We start from the raw sequence: 19,012 nt of genomic DNA, 5'->3' as shown, positions 1-19,012 counted from the left end.
ATTTATATGGCTGTGTGCGTGTGCTGGCTCTATAATTGGCGAAAATTATTTAATTATTATTAAGTGCTGTATTCTGCCAGCAACTGAATCAGAACCAGAGACGGAGCCAATGCCAGAGCCAGTGCCAGAGCCAGAGCAAAGCGCAGTTCTTCTGACTTTGGCCAGAGTTTTGTTTGTCGTCGTTTGAGCAAACTTTGTGCCTGCCACGAACGAGACTATTCATTTCAGTTGCAATTTCTTCGAGTTTTGTTGTGCTGCAGCTCCAATGCCATAATTAGACAGAAATCTAATTTGGTAATCGCACATACACAGTCGTATCGCATGCAAACCTTCCAACGATGAGCCCGCCCGCATAGTGTTGGTTTTAGGATTTGGCTGAGTACTGCCATCCCCTCCCCTCCCCTCTCAAGGCATCCACGCCACCGGGTAGCATGTAATTAGTTTGTGGCGCGCATTGTTGTTGACAGATGATGCCACTGCTGATGCTGATGCTGTTGCTGCTGCTGCTGCTGCTACTGCCTCCGTTTGTTAGCTTGATTAATTAAAATGCAGCAGTTTTTAATGTTGCTGGCGTGCTCATTCGCCATAAGCTGGCTACGTGCAAGTTTATCAGCTGCTTATGCAACAGCTAAGCCAAGTCTTGGCTCATACTCTTACTCGGCAAGGAAGCAGGGACAGTGAGCGAGCTTACGGAGGTATAATCAGGACTATCGTGGCTAAGATATGATTGCCAAAGTGTCTGATGAGACGGAACGCCATGCTGAGGCTTCTCAACTTCTCAGTCTTCAATCAGTTGAGAGCTTACGTATATTTGTATTAAGTTTTGGCCTGCAGCAGTTCTTGGAAAGGGGAGAGCGAGACCGCTGCTAATTGGGCCAGGCCAGAAGGAAGTGGGCTGGAACGAAGTGAACGCATCTATAATTTCTAAATCATCTGTGCTCCGCAGCAGCTGATTGTTGCTGCCGTGGAATCTCTTGTTTGCCAAGAAGTACCAAAGTCAACGCCAATGGCTGGGAGACTGAGACCAAAGCTGCGACTGAGCCATTGGAGTCACGCTGCTTTATTTATTTAACCGCAACAGTAACAGCAACAGCAACCGCAATAAGAACAACGGCAACTGTGGATGCAACTGCAGTAACTGCACTAATCTCAGCCAGCCAGTGGCTGGGAGGCAGCCACTGGGAGTGCGACTGCGGACTGCGGACTGCTAACAGCGGACTGCGACTGAGTAAAATGCTATTTAGAAAGTAACTCAAAGTGTTCTGCATTTTGTGCACTGGCGGCTGTCGGCTTAAGTCTCTTACCAGGCTCTGGCTCTGGCTATGGCCATGGGCCAGAGCTGAGTATAATGTCCACCGACGGACAGCTGACAGTGGGATTTGGAAAAAGGTGGCTGGATGCTTGCATAAACATAAACCGATTGCCGCATTGTTTTCCAGGCTTTCCACTGTGGCTGCTGTTTCAAGGGAGGGGGGGCCCATAATGCAATCTTAGACGGGAGTCAAGTCGGTTTATGTTTGTTTGGGGTTTAGGTTTTAGTAGTTCATTAAAATCACATTGCCGCCGTTCGCTCTCTACCGGGTAACGCCCGTTTCGACATCAACTTGCCTCTGGGCAAGAGTCGGAGAACAGTTCTTGGCTTTGGGCCTGTCCATTGCTTTCATGTAAACTTGACCAAATGTAGTCGAGGCATTTCAACTTGTTTCCAGTTACACGTGTGTGGTATCCGTCTCTCTCTCTCTCTCTCCGCTCACTCTGTGTGTTGTGTGTGTGTGTGTTTGTGTGTTGTTTGTATCTGTGTGTGGTACTTGTTTTTGCTGCACTTGTTGTTGTTGCTACGGCTGCTGCTGCTGCTGCTGCTGTTGCTGTTGCTGTTGCCGTTGACTTTTTATGCGCCTGCCCCGTGGTCTTGTTGCTGCCCCGCTTTGTCTTACTTTGGTTTGGGTTGTGGCTTTGGCTTTGGCTTGGTTCTGGCTTGAAGTCTACCTCATTTCTTTTCCGCTCCTTTTCCTTAATTAAAGACAAGTTTTCATTTCATTCTTTCACTTGTGGCCGCTGTGGCAGCAGTAGCAGAGCAGCAGCATCTCTACAGATCACCAGATCAATCCATCCCATCCCATTAAGGTGGCCAATGCCAATTATGTGCCATGTATGAAAGGACATCGCCAACCCATCCACAGATAGAGGGAAACAATTTAAAGCTTGTAAATATTTTCATGGTAATCCGCTTTGTCGTCACTTGACTGCGGATGTGGATGGCAGCGAATGCGGATCCGGATACAGGCCAGGAGCTTGGCCCTGGCATTGCAGTGGCTTTGATTGCGGGCCAGGAGCTTTGGTTTCCCCCAGCGCCCAGCTACAGCCCCTGCCCTGACCGTTGTCGCTTTAGTTGTTCCAACAACATTTTAAGCAAAGTTAATCCTGGCGGAATGCAAGGCTTACCTGTTGATGCCGCTGCTACGTGTTGGAGTAGAAGGAATTCATGAATGGCAAAAGCAGACAAATCCATAAACAATACGACAAGGACAGCCACTGAAACAGGAACAACGGAAAGAATTTCGCGCGCACTGAATATGAATATGGATGTGGATGTGGATGCAAGTTTGCACCGTGCACCGTGCAACGTGCAACGCGCTGTTTGCTCGTCGGTGGGTGTGCGTATGGGTGTGTGTGTCCCTGTTGCGGGTTTCCCGTTCAATGGAATGCAATTCAACTGTTTTGTTTCAACTCTTTTAATAACTGGCGATTTAATTAAAATCGTGCCACATTCGAATCACGGCTCATTGCACGCACAACTTTTGATGTCTGTAGACGAGCTTTATGTATAATCGCATCGCATGCGCATGGATTATATCCTTTAGTTTAATTCAGCTTGGCTGTGGATTGGTTTTTTGTTTGTTCGTTTGTGTGTTCGTGGTTCGTGGTTGATGGGCTCTGGTTAATGGATTGGTTCGTTAGGCTAGGCACTGGTTCTTCCGTTAAAACGCACCAAACGCTGTAAGCGCTCACAGCGAACTGAACGTTGAGTTGGCGCTTCCAAAAGACTTTTAAACATGTTGCCAAGAAAGTCCAAGAAGTTGGCCAAAAAAGAAATGTAGAGGCTTCCAACCAAAGAGTTAACAGACACGGACAAACACACTCTCAAAGCACAGAAATGGTCAAGACGCCCAGCAGATTGCAGAGAGACACAAAATGAGAGAGAGAGAGAGAGAGTCAGAGAGAGGGAGAGATCGAGCGCTCGATCGTAAGAGAGTTTACCGGCTGCGCATGCGCGCGAGACGGTGGCTTTGCTCTTAGATAAGAGCGCTCCCAGACACGATTCGGCAGATGAGGCAGATGTTGCAGTTCGAACAAGATCTTCCAAGCCACAAGACCACCAAACTACCAGCTACCAGCCAGCAGCCACCAGACATCGAACCAAACCAAAACGAACCAACTCAAAGCGGTAAAAGGTAAAAACAGAAGTCAGTTCAGGTGTCAACTTGCCCAACATTCGCTGGTCATTGAATGGGCCTTCGACGGCTAACCGTTAACTAATGATAGCCATAGAATAGAAGCGCGCTCTGGGCCCCAAAATCAAACACACAAATTAATTAACATTACAAAAGCCATAGGCTTGTGCAACTTCTGGCATGCAAATCGCGACGAACTCTGACATCCAGCTTATGAGGTTGTACCCTCGCAGGCATCTTAAATATCAACAGCATTATCGGTCGGCCATTGAGCAATGCTGTGGAGAGACAGCAAGACAGCGGGACAGATGGACAGTCCGCATTGCTGTCCAATTGAGAAAGGAAAGCACACAGAGACACTCGAGCACACAACACAACACAACACAACACGAGCAGCATAATTGGGCCTGGGAGAAATCTAGAACCCAGTAACAACTCCGAGCCAAGCAACAGCAACTGGCGTCTGTGGAGCACTTTCTTTGCCGTTTTCAATTTAATGCATAGTTACAGGAAGAAGCCACACACATTCACACAAAGAACTCACACTATACAGTAACTCTAACACATTTAGATACACATGTGCAGCAACTTATAGATACATTTCATTGCACCGCAACTGTGCCATGGTTATCCTCGTTGATGCTGCTTCTGCTGCTGCTGCTGCTGCTGCTGTTGTGGCATTGTTGCTGCTCTATTTGTATTGTGACGACAATCAAGCCCATGTGCTGGAGAGTCTGGCACGTCTCGGCAACTACAAGTTACGCTGCAAATACAGCTACAGCTTCAGACACAGATGCAGATACAGATATAGATGCCACAAAGTTACAGATACATATGTTGTAGTATGTTGTATGTAGATGGGGAATAGGGAATAGATGGCTTTGCTAAATTACTAGCAACTTAAGCGCATCTGCGGTAAATTCAATTAAACAATTTAGCATTTCTGTTGATTTTGTTTTCCCTGTGAAAATAAGCAACATTTAGCAGGTCTCTGGATCTGGATGTGTCTTTGTACCTACGATTGCTGGAGTGCTATGTGGTGTGTGGACTGGAGTGGAGTGTGTATCGGTGTCTGTGCTCATCTAACCAAATGGAGTCTGGTGTTGCTGCTGCTTTTACCTCTATTACCTTGGAATCAACCGAAAACATCAAGTGTTATGCAAATATTTGTGTATCAATGTTTTTATTTATACTTCTGGCTTAAATCTGGCTTATCCACCGGTAGCTGACCATTTGGCTTAGTCTCTGGTGAAATTTTGTGAATCCGAATTTATACTCGCATAAATTTCATATTCATCCATAGGCCAAGCACTTTCTGTTACTTTCAGTTTCCTATTTTCCAACTAATTAAAATGAGTTATCCAGCACAAAGCGGCCATAATTTAAGAGCCCCAACTAATACGACATTTTATTTGCAAGTTCACTAATTGCAGCAGTGACTAGGGAGAGAAACGGACAAACAGAAAAGTACTCAAACAAGTTGGTCACTCGCAGGCGTTAGCAAGTCTCCGACCAATTTTAGATTGTACAATTTTTTGTGTCTGCCAGAGACGACGTCCTTGTGACCCACAGACGAGGCATGCCGAAAATTGCGACACTCGATGCTTCGAAGCGATTTCCTACGCCGACTGTCAGCGATTCAAGTGCCAAAACACCAAAATATTAATGATATTCGAGTGAGATAAAACGAAATTTGAATGCTCTTTGGAGGAACAGCATAGCTGGGAGTACGAGCTCAAAGAGTTGATGTTGTTGATGAACGGAAGATACCTATTCTATGGTATACTCAATGTATATGGTCGTTGAGTTGTACGACGATTGCCATTGCCAATGAAGCCGTTTACAGTGGGATTCCAAACTGGCGAAGAATGGCAGCAAAATATGTCACATTGACATATTAAACAGCGGACAGTGGTGGCAATTCACTTGGTGCATTCCATGGCAGCAACTATGGCCTTTGATTGCTCGATTAATTTATCATTTATCATTTCATTGAGGTTGTAATCGAGAAAAATCGGCCGTGTTCTAGTGAAAACTCTCTCATTGATTACAATATACTGGCGGGTGCTTGTCCGAGATTCGCTCATCAACCAGTGCACTGGTGGGCATTCACTTAGGGCATTCTATGGGTGCAACTATGCCATTTGGCAATACTCGATTAATTTATCATTTATCAAGTGGTCATTGCAACAGCTACAGCAACAGCAACAACACCAACACGGCGGCACTCGCATTCAAATGTCGCGCTATTTGAGTGCCGGCATTCGCTGGCCATCGATGACAGGCATGCCACCAACATTGTTGTTGGTGTGGGCTGTTGTATGTAGTTGGTGGTGCGGCGCTGCTGCTGTTGCTGCTGCTGCTGCTGCTGCTCGTGTTGCTGGAGCGCCTTTCCTGCTGCTGGCGTGTCAATTTGGCTGACCGTTTTACTAGCGCGCCTCTTGTAACATGCAACTTTTGGTTGGATGGTGGATGGCTTCGGCTCCATTACGCCCATTTGGCCAGTCCCAGGCGCAGTCTCCCATGATGGCATGGCATGGCCTCTTACCTCTTCTACACTTTTGTTGGGCTCGTGAATTTTGACATTTTCCATTGTCAATTGTTGGTGTTGCTGCTGTTTTAGCCGTTGATTTGCAGTTAATTTTTCATTTTGACATTTTCATTTGTCAATAATAACACGTTGACGAGACTACTGCCCTCTGACCCCCGTTGCCCGGACTGTCAATTCGATTCTTGACCAAATGTCTGCTGTCTGTCTGTCTGTTCATTTAAAATGCATTATCGAATTGGGTTGTACGGTTTTTGTTTGCCCATTCAGTTAGCTCTCCAATTGGGTTGCGTTTCGAGTGACCCCACGAATGACAAATCAATTACGCGTCTTTGGCTGCACCGTTATGCGCATACATTTGAGGCAACTATGACGATGCATCAGCATCATCATGCAACTGTTGTGGGTTGGGGGCACGGACACGGACACGGCAAACTTCTGAGTAAGTTGGAAATCAGCTTGATCATCATCGGTATAGGATAGGCAGCAGCAGCCTCTTCACAGGCAGTCGGCACCCACATGCTAATGAGATGCTCAGCTGAACCTCTCACATAAATCCGCTTACGTTAAATGCTCCTTAAGTAGGCAGCAACAGGCCTCCACGCCGTCAGAAGAGCATCGTTCAATGGCATTAATTTCCTGCAAGAATACGCGCTGAAGCAGAAGTGAAATGCACTTGTGCCGCTGACGACGCTACACACCAATACTTCAATACCCATGGCGACACGCAGACACTCGAGAGCACAGCACAGATACACAGAGACACGGCGGCAGATACACATAGCACTGCGCTCTGCATCTACGGACAAATGGAGATGCTGACAGTGAGACTGTGAATGGAGTCGAGTCGATTGCTTGGCTGACTGATAATCGGGCTAACAATCTCTGGCCCCGGGGCAAGGTGTTGCTGCCGCTGATTCTACTGCCGCCGCTGATTCTGCTTCTACTTCTGCTTCTGCTGCACATGCGCTCGCTCAGCTTTGATACAGTAAACTACTGAGACACGTCTAGCAGTTAAAAATGAAAAGCTGTTCCAGCTGCCGTTGCTGACTCTGTCGTCTGCATAAAGAAATAACAGTTAAATAAGCAAAAGTTTCCAACAGCGGAGCGGGCCTCCCCGAGCCTCACCGAGCCTCACCTTGCTGCTGGCACTGTCATTGCCTCGGAGTCGATTTCTGGGAGCGGGCACAGGAGTGGGATGGCCAACAGACGACCATAGTGAGGTCGGAGATTCAGATTCTGGGACCTGGGCCGGGTCCCATCCGAGCACGCATTTTACCGTTTCGGTCTCAGAATGGCCCGTTGCGTGTTTGGGCCATGGGCCTTAAATATTCCCCTATGGATTCCCCCACTTCTGTCTGCGTTCTTGGTCTTTGTTTGTTTGCCACTTTTTGTTGCAGTTGCAGTTGCTGTTGCTGCTGCTGCTGCGCTGCTGCTGCTGCTGCATGTTTAACCGCAATCTCTTGAATGCAGCAGAACAGAATGCTGAAAGAACAGGATGGGCACACACAAACGGAGAGAGAAATGTGCAACAATTGCAGGCGGGTTTCGTGTATTGGCAAAAAATTGTTTGCTACGAATGTTTTTTTTAGGTTTCTGGGGAATGGAAAATTCACATAATTGCAAACTTGTATAGAATGCAGCACAATGGCAGCATAGAATCAACCAATTAACATATAATTGGGATATTTATAAAAGAAGGAATATTTAATTAGAGTATAGCCTGGCCTTAATTCCTGTTGGATTTCCGAATAGGAAATTCATGGAGGGAATTCATTTGAATTCCTCTGATGATTTATCGCATTCATGTATTGGGCGCATCAATGAATTGGGCCACAGTCAGAGCCAGACCATCGCTGGTATGCCTATAATTGTAATGATTGAACAACAGCCACTGGAGCCAGCTGCAGGAGGTGGAGGTGGAGCAGCAGCAAGTATAACATTACAACAGAATAATATGCTCGGGCTAGTTATACATAGTACAATACTGGTCAATAACCTTCTGCAGCAATAAATCAAAATTTGGCGTTTGCTTCAACTATAAATTAAATGCCACAGGCCCGAGCGGCAGACAGCTGTAGGCTAGAATTGGACGATAAAATCCAACAACTAAAATAATCGCTCGTAAATGCCTAGTGACAATAAAATTGATGATAAACCAAATTCAATTCTCGAACATTTCCATTTCCATTCCCAGTTTGTCAACAGAATGGAAACTGAACAGAGAATAGAGCCGAATCAACAGACAAGCGAAATAATGCAAAACGAATCTGCCCCTGCGAATAGGGAGTTCGGTCTTTTAGGCTACATCATCCTCTCCGCAATGCCTGTCCACTGTCCACTGGGTTCTCTCTTCTCTCTTCTGTCGTTAAATTCGTTGTTGGTCTTTGTTGTCGATGCTGTGGGGGAGGAGGAGTAGTCTTGTATAATGCTACTTGAACGTTAAATGAAATTAATCTGACGTTTGGCTTGATTGGTTCTCTAGAGGCCGCAGAGAAGTACGAAACGAACGGACATGCTGTCCGCAATGGACTTTGCCTATTTCACTTTATCATTCCAAAGGCAAACACGGTAGAACAATTGCCGAGTCGAGTTGAGTCGAGACGATCCGAGCCGAGCCGTGCCGTCCCCTGTCTAATGACGGTGCACTTTGGCTTTGGCCGCCTCTCAATCGAAATCAACTGCAATTACCAGCATGCTGAAAACTCAAAACTGTACTTAATTTTCAATTTTCAATGGTAATCAATTTGGTAATTGAAGATTCGTTTAGAGGTTTCCATGGCTGTATGGCTGCATGGCTGAATGGGTGCATTGCTGCTGTTCTTGATGATGATACTGTTGCAGCAGGCAGGGGCAGGCCTTCAGTCCATTGTCTCTGGAGTGAGGGCATCAGAATGTTCCGTTCAGCGGACAAATGGAATACTTGAAACGGAAAACTGTTAAGCCTTGTTTCATGCCTCTTTTGCTGTGTCTTCGCTGCTCGACAGTTTTGTGCTTTTAATTCTTATTTAAAATTGCATGCTCATCTCTTAAGTGGGCCTGCTGCATTTAATTTTATTTATTCATGTTCCCCCTGTCTCATTTCCAGCTCTTCCTCCTCCCCCCGCCATGTCACAGTCTCGGGTTCGGCTGTCTCTCTGAAAAGCCAAGCGGGTTGGACAGCTCGCTGTCTCTGTTTCCGTTGCTTCTTTATCAGAGAAAAATATGATTCTTATTAGTTTTTTTGTGGGGCGGAGAGCAGAGCGACTGTCCAAGCAGACTGCGCTCGGGGCTATTATTTAATTATTTTGTCAATGTTTTTTTGTTGTTCCTTTTCTTTTTCTTTTCCTTTCCTAAAAGAGAGAAAGAAGCCAGAGGAGTTTCTTTATCGAAAAGAATGAGAGGAAGAAATGAATCAGGAGAAGTCGTAGGAGCAGCTTTGTCTGGCTTTCGACTTAAATCCTTTTTTTTCCACATGTTTTCATTGCTTGGCACTGGTTCTCTACGGCAGAAGTCGGTTGCTTGCCATATCGGGCACCTATTCAATAAACTATCAGATATTTGCTTTTCCCTCGATCCTTTTGTAATTCGCATTCAATATAAAATCGCCAGTCAAAGCGAAAAAAGTTAATTATGGCAAAAGCCCTATAACTCACAATTCTATAGGTTTGCCTTTTCATGGCGCTTCTCTTTTTGTCCAGTTCCATTCAAAAGACGAAAAAGCCGAAAAGCAAGAAAAAAAAAATACATAGTTTGACAAAGAAAGTCCGCGAAAAACATAATAAATAAAGTGTTAAGAAAAGCAGCTAACAAAGGCCCACAAAATAATATCCCTCTGTCTTTTTGCCAGTCTGGGGACTGGTCTCCTCACACAAAGCTGCGCGCAAGAGTGGAAAAAGTTTATTCTAGTCAAACGGCTTCCGTCTGTGGAATTGACCCAGAAACACAAACAAAATTAATAAAAAATCGTACTCCACAGAGGAAACAAAAAAATTAAGCAAGCAGCAGTGCCACATTAGCTATATCAACTAGGGGATACCCTATTCTCTTATCTTAATTATGGATGGATGCTCTATATAGGCTAGAAATTTTTGGAATGCATAGAATATAATTCCCTGAAGTTGTGCTTCACTTCCTCAACAATGTCTACTTCGAATGCAAAGCCAAAAATCAAATGTGCAACATGGGTACACCATGCCGCTGATTACAGAATTAAATACAGCTGAAGAAAGGAAAGGCAATGGCAAAGGCAGAAATTCAGAGGGAAGTGGGGATGGGGATGGGATGGGTGCTTCTTGGCTGTCACAGTGGGACAACTGATCTATTCTCTGGCTGTTCTTGTCACTATCTCGGAATGGAATGGCCACTGTTTGCTTGCGAATCTTCTTTGGCTGAATTTCATGTCTTCACGTTGCTCACTATAATCAAGCCATGGCCCCAGGGTCCAGCTGGCTAACGACACATCATGTTCTGGACAGCTTTTTTTCGCGTCTTTGTCGGCTCCGGTCTTGTTTTTCAATTTCGAATAATGGAAATGTTAGGCCGCTACCCGAGCTACCCGAGCTACCCCAGCTGCTTGCGGGCCATGTAATTATGTTTTCATTCGGCCATCAAGTTTAATAGCGTTGAGCATAGAACAAACTACTTTCGTTTTGTTGAATCGGCTGATTTTGATTTGATGGAGTGGCACTTATAAAGCACTTTTCTTGGCCAAAAAAGCACACTCACACGAGCATTTACACGGACTCTCCAAAGTATTTGCACGTTGCGTGTGGGAAGAGACACCAACAATCAACAGCCAACAATCAACAGCCAACAGCCAACAGCCAACACAACAACCAACAGTCAACAGCGAAAAGCAACAGCCAAGAGCAGTCTGAACGGTGGCACGGAAGGATGGGCTTTTGGCCGAAAAAAAAGAGAAAAAAAGAAAAAAACAGCCAACACAATGTTCGTATGTCCGAGTGTCTGTTTGTACGAGTGTCAGAGTCAAGTCCAAGTAAATTGTCAATAATGCTGCTTCGGCATTGTTGTTTTCCACTTTGACTGTGATTTGATTTGCTCCTCCTGCCCCCTTAGCCTGTTGCCCTTTGCCCTGCCTCCGTTTATGCCAATAGCTTTCGGCCAAAATGTCACTTTTTTATTGTCTTTTTATGAGCGCAGCGTGTCGTTTTGGCTTATTTTCGTTGTGTCTTTTTGATGTTTTTTGCCCTGCCACAGCAGAGTCAACTTAAACGTGCGTCGCAACTTTCGATTAACGAAAATTATTTCACTACTTTAGTGCCCAAATGTTTGGCTATCTCTCTCCATCTCTCTATCTGTCTTTCTCTGTGTGGAAATTGACTCTTGCGATTTAGTTTTTATGGGAGATTTTTGTATTCCCTTCTGCACAAGGCGGCTGGCGGCCCTGCCACCTGCACTGCTCGTTGGGCCAAGTTAGTTGCTGGTGGTACGAGTATGTATATAATTTTCTGTTGAGCGGTGAGCAGATTTCTAAGCAAAATGTGCGCCGAGCATTTCAATTGCAGCCTTTTGATAAATGGCCAGCCAACTGAGCGCTTTCATTGCTTAAACTACATTTGACGAGCGTCGTCTGCCATCGTCGTGGGTGAAAATAACCAAAACGGCATTCAGCTTTCGCCCATTCGAAAACCATCGCCACAAAAGCATTCGTCAGCGGCAGGCTGCAGTGTGGCCTGGTCCCACACCCAGCCTCCGCTTCGCTTTTCAGAGAGTTTTCCCCCAAACGGATTTTCTAGCGCAAGGTCAGAGCACAGTTCCTCAAACATCTCCAACAACCAGACTGTGCCCCTACCCCAGCGACACAGATTACGTGCCTGTCGCATTTCTCATGCCCGTTTCAACTTGCCGCATGCAAAAGACGGCAAAGTGGCAGGCTCCAGCGGCTCCAACTCCAACTCTAGCTACGTTCCAATATTCTAAACGCCCCGAGAGCTGAATAATTTTCACGCCTCTGCTAATTTTACTTTCGAACCGAACTCGACTCAAACTCTGAGTGAGTTGTAGTGTCGCAGCCAGACCCACAGGCATAGCCACGGACGCATGCGTCTCACGTAGCACGCTCACGTTCGAGTCGAGTCGAGCCGGGGCGAGTCGAGGCGAATGTTTGCTGGCAGCGGTCTGTGGTCTGTGAACTTTTTCGTGAAAGTTCTGCCCCGGCATCGGTGAGTGCATAAATCTTCCAGCTACTGCGGCTGCTCAAGCCGTTGGATCTGTTGGATACAATCTAAGTAATCTTTTCCTCGACAACTTAGCGGCTGTGCAGCTCAGCCCAAAAGCAGTTCCCACATCAACGGCGCGCCCATTGTTCTGGATACGCGTAATTATGATGATAAAATAAATTTAAATGAAGCCACAAGAGCGAGAGAGATATTCGTTGGACCGTTTTTGAGGGTGCGAATTATGATGGGGGAAGCAAACGTAACCTTTGGGTAACTGTTTCTGTTCTTACCGCAAGCCTCCATCTGCAGTGCCCTTAATGGCCGCCGCCGTGTGGCAATAACGTTAATTACAAGTTATTGGCAGGCCACAGCCACAGAGCCACAGCTACAGCGAAATCTTCGGCGCTTCCTCCTCATTTATAATTTGTTTATTTTATAACATTTGCAGCTGCTGTGCCCCGCCCTGCTAGCCCTGCCTGCCCTGCCACATGCCCCACACCACACACTCATTCATAATGGAGCATTATGAACGCGTTCGCAGTCACATTAAAACAAGCATAACAGCTACGTGACTAATTATGTTGATATCAAAGTTGTTCCTCCGTCCGCCCCACTATATCATTAAAGTCGATTCTCTTCTCTTTTCTGTGTGTGCGAAAGAAAGTGAAATTAATGTGAAGTACGCGTGAAACATGTGAGTGTCGGGCCAGGGCTTAGTGGCTTTTCCGACAAGCTCTTCAAAATCCAAAGAACTTGTTTTGGTTTATGCTTAGATAAAAGGAAAACCTGCATGGCAGGCTTATTAGATCAACAGATATATAAAACGAAAATAAATGCCACAGGAAATCCAGAAAGATTCCTCCCACAGTTGGAGGTTCCTTGAACTATTGTGGATCTGGGTCAACTTCCAGTGAAATTGCGCAGAAATTTGCCCATCTAATTTGTACTTTTTTCCCACTTTATAGCCACACAATATTTTTCACTTTTAATTTTTCGTTTGGAGCCCATTTCAATGAACGTGATGCATTTTTTTCCTGCGATACGCAGCCAGAATTTCCCCCCAGAAACAACAGTCTTCAAAACAGAAGCAGTGGCGCGGGCACATAAAAAATAGTTGCACGTAATTTAGTACAAGAAAAGACACAATCCAGCAACAGAAAACGAAACTCCAACTGAAACCGAACCAAACCGAAACGGAAACTAAAACAGACAATAAAAAAGTGAAAAACTGAATGCAAATGGCCCTCTCTCATGTCTCTCCCTCGAGACAGGGGGCCAAGTGCATGAGAGAAATATACAAAACAGAAATTAGACGACAAGGCGAAGAAGGGATTGCAAGTGCGGTGTTAAACTGAAAGTGCGTAATTAATTTCGCTTTTCATTGCAGCCCGATGAGAATATGCGAGACATGCGTCAACTATTCATATGAGAAAATAGTTGCAAAGACTGTGTGTCACGGCGCTCTGGAAACTCCACTTGACTTGGTTCAAATATAATTTTTAAAAGCTGCACAATTTTTAAATCATGGACAATTGGAAACACTCTTTTACCAAGCCACTTTCTGTCAGTTTAAAAATAGTTGGATAGAGGCAGAGAATTGTGGGGGCAACACCCGCTCAATGGGCGTATGCGTGATTCCACTTTGCTTGCTCTCAAAATAAATTCACAAAATTGCTAAATTTAATAAAAATCGTATATTTCAGAAGCCTGTCAAAGGCGATTTAAGTCGCAGTGCAAACAGACACGCACATGCCATGCCACACACCCACCCATAAGCAGCCACTCACACCAGCACGCTCGCACATACACACACACACACACATACACTGAGGCAGTCAGAGTGAAGCGAACACAAACAACAAACAAGGGGCACAACTGATGTGCGGTTTTGGTTTCGTGGCTTACGATTTTGATTGCTGCCATCGCTCAATTGATTTTTCACTAATGCCATCGATTGGCAAACCCGAAACCGAAATAAAAGTGAAATGCAAAGTATTAAAAAAAAGAAGAACTTAAACGCCAAAATAAACAATTTGTCATGCGTTTGCGAGCGAGAAAGCAAGCAAGTGTGAGTGTGTGTGTGTGGCAAATAATAAAAAAAAACACAGAGAGCAAAGAAAGAAAGGAAAGCTTATGTTTGACATGATATTAAATCGGATCGGAAATGGGAAAATATTCCAGGGCGAACAATAAAACTAAAATAGGATTAGTTGCGGTCTGTGCTTAATTTCCGAGTGTGAAATGCAGGCCCGATTTCGGATTGGTTTTGTTCAATAATTCGACAAATAGTGAAAATACTCTATTAAATATACAGACACGGTTCGAATCGATGGCCTCGCTCAACTGAAACTAAGCTATTCTCAGCTGATTGAATGGCACTTTAAATTATCTGACAAAAAGCGCTATAATTTAAGTGTATTGAATGGTAATCATAGACCATAGAACCACTTATTATCCAGCAATATTCCGGCTAGTTCTCAAAGCAGAAAGGACCAGAAGGAATTGTTGGCTGGATAAAGAAAATGCAATCTGAAGATACAAGGCTGGGTTTCTCTCTCGTTCTCGTTCTTCAAGGTAATTCCAGTGAAATGCTTGATAACATGCTTGCTATTATCTCTATAAAATCGAAATTCACATTCAGGAGCTGGCCTGCTTCCAAAAGTTTCAACTGCTATCATAGTTCTAAGCGAAAGTTTGTGGAGTTTGAAAAAAAATGATTTAACTTCCTCTGACTTATTTCGACAAGAAAGAACTTGACTTCGTGCGTCTGGCAAATCAAATCTCCATTTGCCAGGGCTACGCCCACATATTTTCTGTGCCCTTGTGGGCGTTTGGCAGCTACCTTGCCCGCACATAAATGTCAAATGCAGGAGCCGCAATAATTCATCGCTCTGCAGTGGGGTTTCGTTCCGCCCTCGCCGTTGATCAATATGGGGTGTATAAGGTGCGATTTGGGGCGGAAAGTGCATGTCTTTGACGATGCCCCTGTTGTTTGCGGTGACCACGTCTCGAGGCCCCATCACAGTTTCGCAGTTGTACTTTCGCTCTTTGAATTTAAAGGGAAACATGACTTTTTCTGTTGCTTCTGAAGGAAGGAATAATTTTGTTCCAATACTTTTAGCTTATGTTTCACAGTGTCTTCAATTGCCAGCTGATAGACATCGTCGAGCTTCAAAGGAAACATTGCTCGGGGAGCAGAATTTTATTTAAAACCTTAAATCAGCGCTAATGAGGATTTAAGCTGATACTACTGCTGCTGCTGCTGCTACAAATGACGGGCTGCAAATAGGAAATGAAAGGAAAGCACTCGCGGGTAGAACACAAAGCTCGACGCGGGGCCAGAAGCAGCCAACAGCGACGGATGCATTATTAATAAACGGAGCTGCACATTGTCTGTGGCCCCCCTGCGAGTTCATGGACGGTTCTTGGGTCGATTCGGAGGAGTCCCAGTCACAGGCAGAGTCAGCGACATAAGACGTCCTGCGATGCGAGGGATGCGATGTGTGTCGCTGCTTTTCCGGTGTGAATTAGCGCCGAGTGCCAGATGCAATTTCCTGTTGTTTGTAAATTGCTGCCAGCCAGCTGCAGCAGTGGCACCAGCATCCCCGATGCGTCGGTCGGGGCTGTCTTTAATTGCTGAACATGGACCCAGCGAACTGCTTTATGGGCGCACTTTAAATTGAACGCACTTTGGCCACTTAACAAGCGCACACATCGCTCCAGTTTTGGCAAACTTTTAGTGGCCTCCACCGCTGCTGTTGATTCTGATGCTGTGCATCAGCATTCAATTTGCTTGGCTTGCAGCAGAAGTTGGAAAGCAGGCCAGCAGCAGCAGCGCACAAAAGCTCAACTAGCTGCGGAAATTTGCTCAGTTACTTTTGTGCAATCCCCAAATCCCAGTTCAATTTTATCTATGTATCTATCTGAAACTGCTTGGCAAATAGCAAGCACTCTCTCCCCTTCCTGTGGCCCTCTTTCCTGCTTCAGCTTCAGCTCCAGCTTCACATATCCATCTCTGTTTGTTCTGTTTCTGTGTATGTGTGGGGTGCTCGAATAAAACAGTTGACGTAAATGGACAACAAAACTCTGGAACTCTGTTGCCCTGCCCCGCTGTTCTCTACCCTTGGATCATGCCCTGGCTGCCGACTGTTGTCGCTGCGGAGAATTGCATGCTTCGTTTAATGGCAGACGGGGCTGAAATTCATGTTTATTGCATTTTGCATCGTTCCATAGCCCAATCTTTATCACCCTTCCCAACCTTCCATTGAAAAGGTGCCTCTAAAGGCTGCCTAATTTGAGCCCAAAGAAATCAGCTGCTAGTTACAGAACTAACCACAAAGCTGCAGCTGTTGCTGAAACTTTAAAATTCACCTTTTCTCGTGCAAACAGAGACTTGATTGGCTGACCACAGCACTCGTCGCCCCCCCCCCCCACTTCAGCGTCCAGCACTCCTGCGGCTATACAGCCCACTTGACTGCCATTTGCATATGGTAGATGGCTCTCAATGGAAGATGTGTGTGCTGGGGCGCATTTGTTTGTCCAGATTGATGTTAACTACGAGCACTTCTATGCACCGGGGCTTTGGGTCATTCATTCGTGATGCCTTTTTATTTAGTTATACGGACCGCAAGCAAATACGCTCTGGGATGGGAGCATGGGAAAGGTTAACTTGCTATGGAGGCTTTGGAGGCGTATACGCAATGCGTCAATGTGCCTGTCAATTAGGAGCAGGCTTGTGCCGACTTATCAAATTTCAAAGTTAGCTTACAAGCATACATGGCGAATGCCTTATTTTTTCTCTGCACCTACAGCATTTTTTCCCTGCTACAATCGAACTATTTCCATGCCACTGCAGGCTGCAGTCCCGTCAACTTTTTTCTCTTTTCCTTCACTCTCGATTGACTGCCACTCTGTGGGAGCGTATGTGTGCTTAGAAATGTATGTATGTGCGGGTCTGTTGTACTCGGTGAACATATTCCCAGGAGACAGAGTGATGCTCAAAGCGAGCATTTCTCGCACAGTTTACGGCACTCCTTTAGAACATTGCAGTCGAATTTTTTTTTGTGTGCTCAGATTAGACTAAGAAAAATATACTCCCAGGAGCATACAACTTCCCCAACTTCGGTCGAGAATATCTTTTGTTTCATAAATCCGTTTTCCCAGTTGCTAGCATTTGCATTCAACTGGCATCGATAGTTGCATTTGCCTGTGTCCGGGCTGCCCTTGTTTCGCTTCTGTGGCTCACAAAACCTTGTAAGACCTTTATTTGAATGTGCAGCTCAGCTCGGGGACATGTTTCATACTTTTAAGAGCAGCATTAAGGAAGAAAGGAAGTATTACTGCTCCAGTCCTTTGTGTATGATGCGTCTCTCTCTGCAGCCGGTTATCTCTTTTTAAATATTTACTGCAAAATACAATCCATGCTGAAGTTACCAAAAGACGAAATTCGTTTTCCGTCTGTAGTTTGCTGTTTGCTGTTGCTCAGAAGATGAAGTGGTGCCTGCTCTCAGTCTCAGTGCCAGGCGGATGGCAATAAAGGATATATTAATAATATCTGATGGAAAGGCGAATTAAGCTCTTGGGAGTGGCAGGACACAGGTCTTATGCCGTTTACGGTGGCGCCAGCAGATGATGGGAGGACCACATGAATATTCGATTATTTGTAAGCCAATAAAGCTTAAAACCGGACATTGCATGGACTTAAGTAGACAGACATTTGATTTGTGCTTTATATGGCTTTTAATTTAGATTTGTCCCCCGATACGTTCAGGCAGGAATTAATATGCTCGAAAAGTTTGAAATGAAAAGAAGTTTTGGCACTGTCCAGGCTGGTGGCGCCTTGGCAACATCTCAATTATTCCAATTTGGCCTTGCCAGGCATTTCCTAATAATGGCCCAGAATCCTGGCAAGGAAAGGATCTGCCAAGAATGGTAATGCGGGGCAAGTTTCAGCGCTCACTTCTCGGTCCTTTGTTTCGGTGTATAAACTGCCAAGAAATGTGCAAGCTAATTTCTTATTCTTAGCTCGGGGTATAATAAAAAATATTCTAGCCAAATGAAAAAATAAATCCAGAGGGACAAGGACAAGCTGCAAAAACCCAGATAAATTTCTCGGAGCCTGCGAATAACTCAATAAAGGGCCATTCAATGAATCGACAAGAACTTGGCAAACTTTAAGAAATGAACGCTTATAGATGCTCGATGCAGGACAATAAATTAACGCAGAGAGGGAAAACAAGGAGGGAGACAAGAGACTGCGAAGACAAAAGCGCAGTCTGGAATTTTATTTCATTAAGGGATACATGTGTGTGTGTGTGAGTGTTTGTGTGTGTGCAGGAAATTTCAAAGGGGAAAGAAGAAAATTCCAGCCAAGTGAGTTGCTCTACCCTCTAACTTCACGCGTCGATATTCCGAATATTCAATGAGCAGAACAAGCGAAAATATACTTTTTCCGCTTTCCGACCCCAAAAAAGCATTCAATCAGTCCAACGACCAAGCCCAGCGAGCAGTTAAAAGTCAAATGGCGCGCACAAGAGGCCCCATAACAATGGCCAACAGTTTGAGCCAAAACTAGGGACCAGACCTCCACCAATGTCCGTTGGGGACATTACACCAAATCGCTCGCAATCAATCAGTGGCAAATTAAATTTCACAGCACCAGTGCCGATTAAGCATGGAATTGTGCTCGGCACTGCAGCCTTCCCGCCTTCCGACTTCCCGTCTGCCTGGCCTGGGAAGAAGATGTGGAATTCGCTACTGATACTCATGCCAATGCTGGTGCAATGAGTTTGCCAGTCCGCTGTTGGATGGCCCATCCATCTAGGGCTCTATTTGCACCCCAAGCTAACATC

At 45.3% G+C, this 19,012-nt stretch overlaps 2 protein-coding genes across 3 annotated transcripts in view; one reads left to right on the top strand and one right to left on the bottom strand.

Annotated features, from left to right (window-relative positions):
- Positions 1-4,067, bottom strand: part of LOC111079836 (mucin-2) — a 33,150-nt gene extending 29,083 nt beyond the window's left edge. The window contains exon 1 of one of the 2 annotated variants that reach the window (XM_022375149.2): positions 3,997-4,067. The gene's annotated coding sequence lies outside the window, so the exon portion shown is untranslated. Of the gene's footprint in view, positions 1-2,442; positions 3,004-3,996 lie in introns of those variants that run through there. The other variant, XM_041593039.1, reaches the window with a different exon arrangement.
- A 9,972-nt stretch (positions 4,068-14,039) lies between these two features.
- LOC111079838 lies at positions 14,040-14,841 on the top strand. Its single transcript, XM_041593194.1, is given in 3 exon segments — positions 14,040-14,159; positions 14,161-14,229; positions 14,803-14,841. Coding segments are annotated over 3 exon segments (228 nt in total).
- The last annotated feature ends 4,171 nt before the right edge of the window (positions 14,842-19,012 follow it).

Source organism: Drosophila obscura, unplaced genomic scaffold, assembly GCF_018151105.1.
Source record: "Drosophila obscura isolate BZ-5 IFL unplaced genomic scaffold, ASM1815110v1 contig_186, whole genome shotgun sequence".
Classification (NCBI taxonomy): Eukaryota; Metazoa; Arthropoda; class Insecta; order Diptera; family Drosophilidae; genus Drosophila; species Drosophila obscura.
This window is presented reverse-complemented; position numbering and strand designations above follow the sequence as displayed.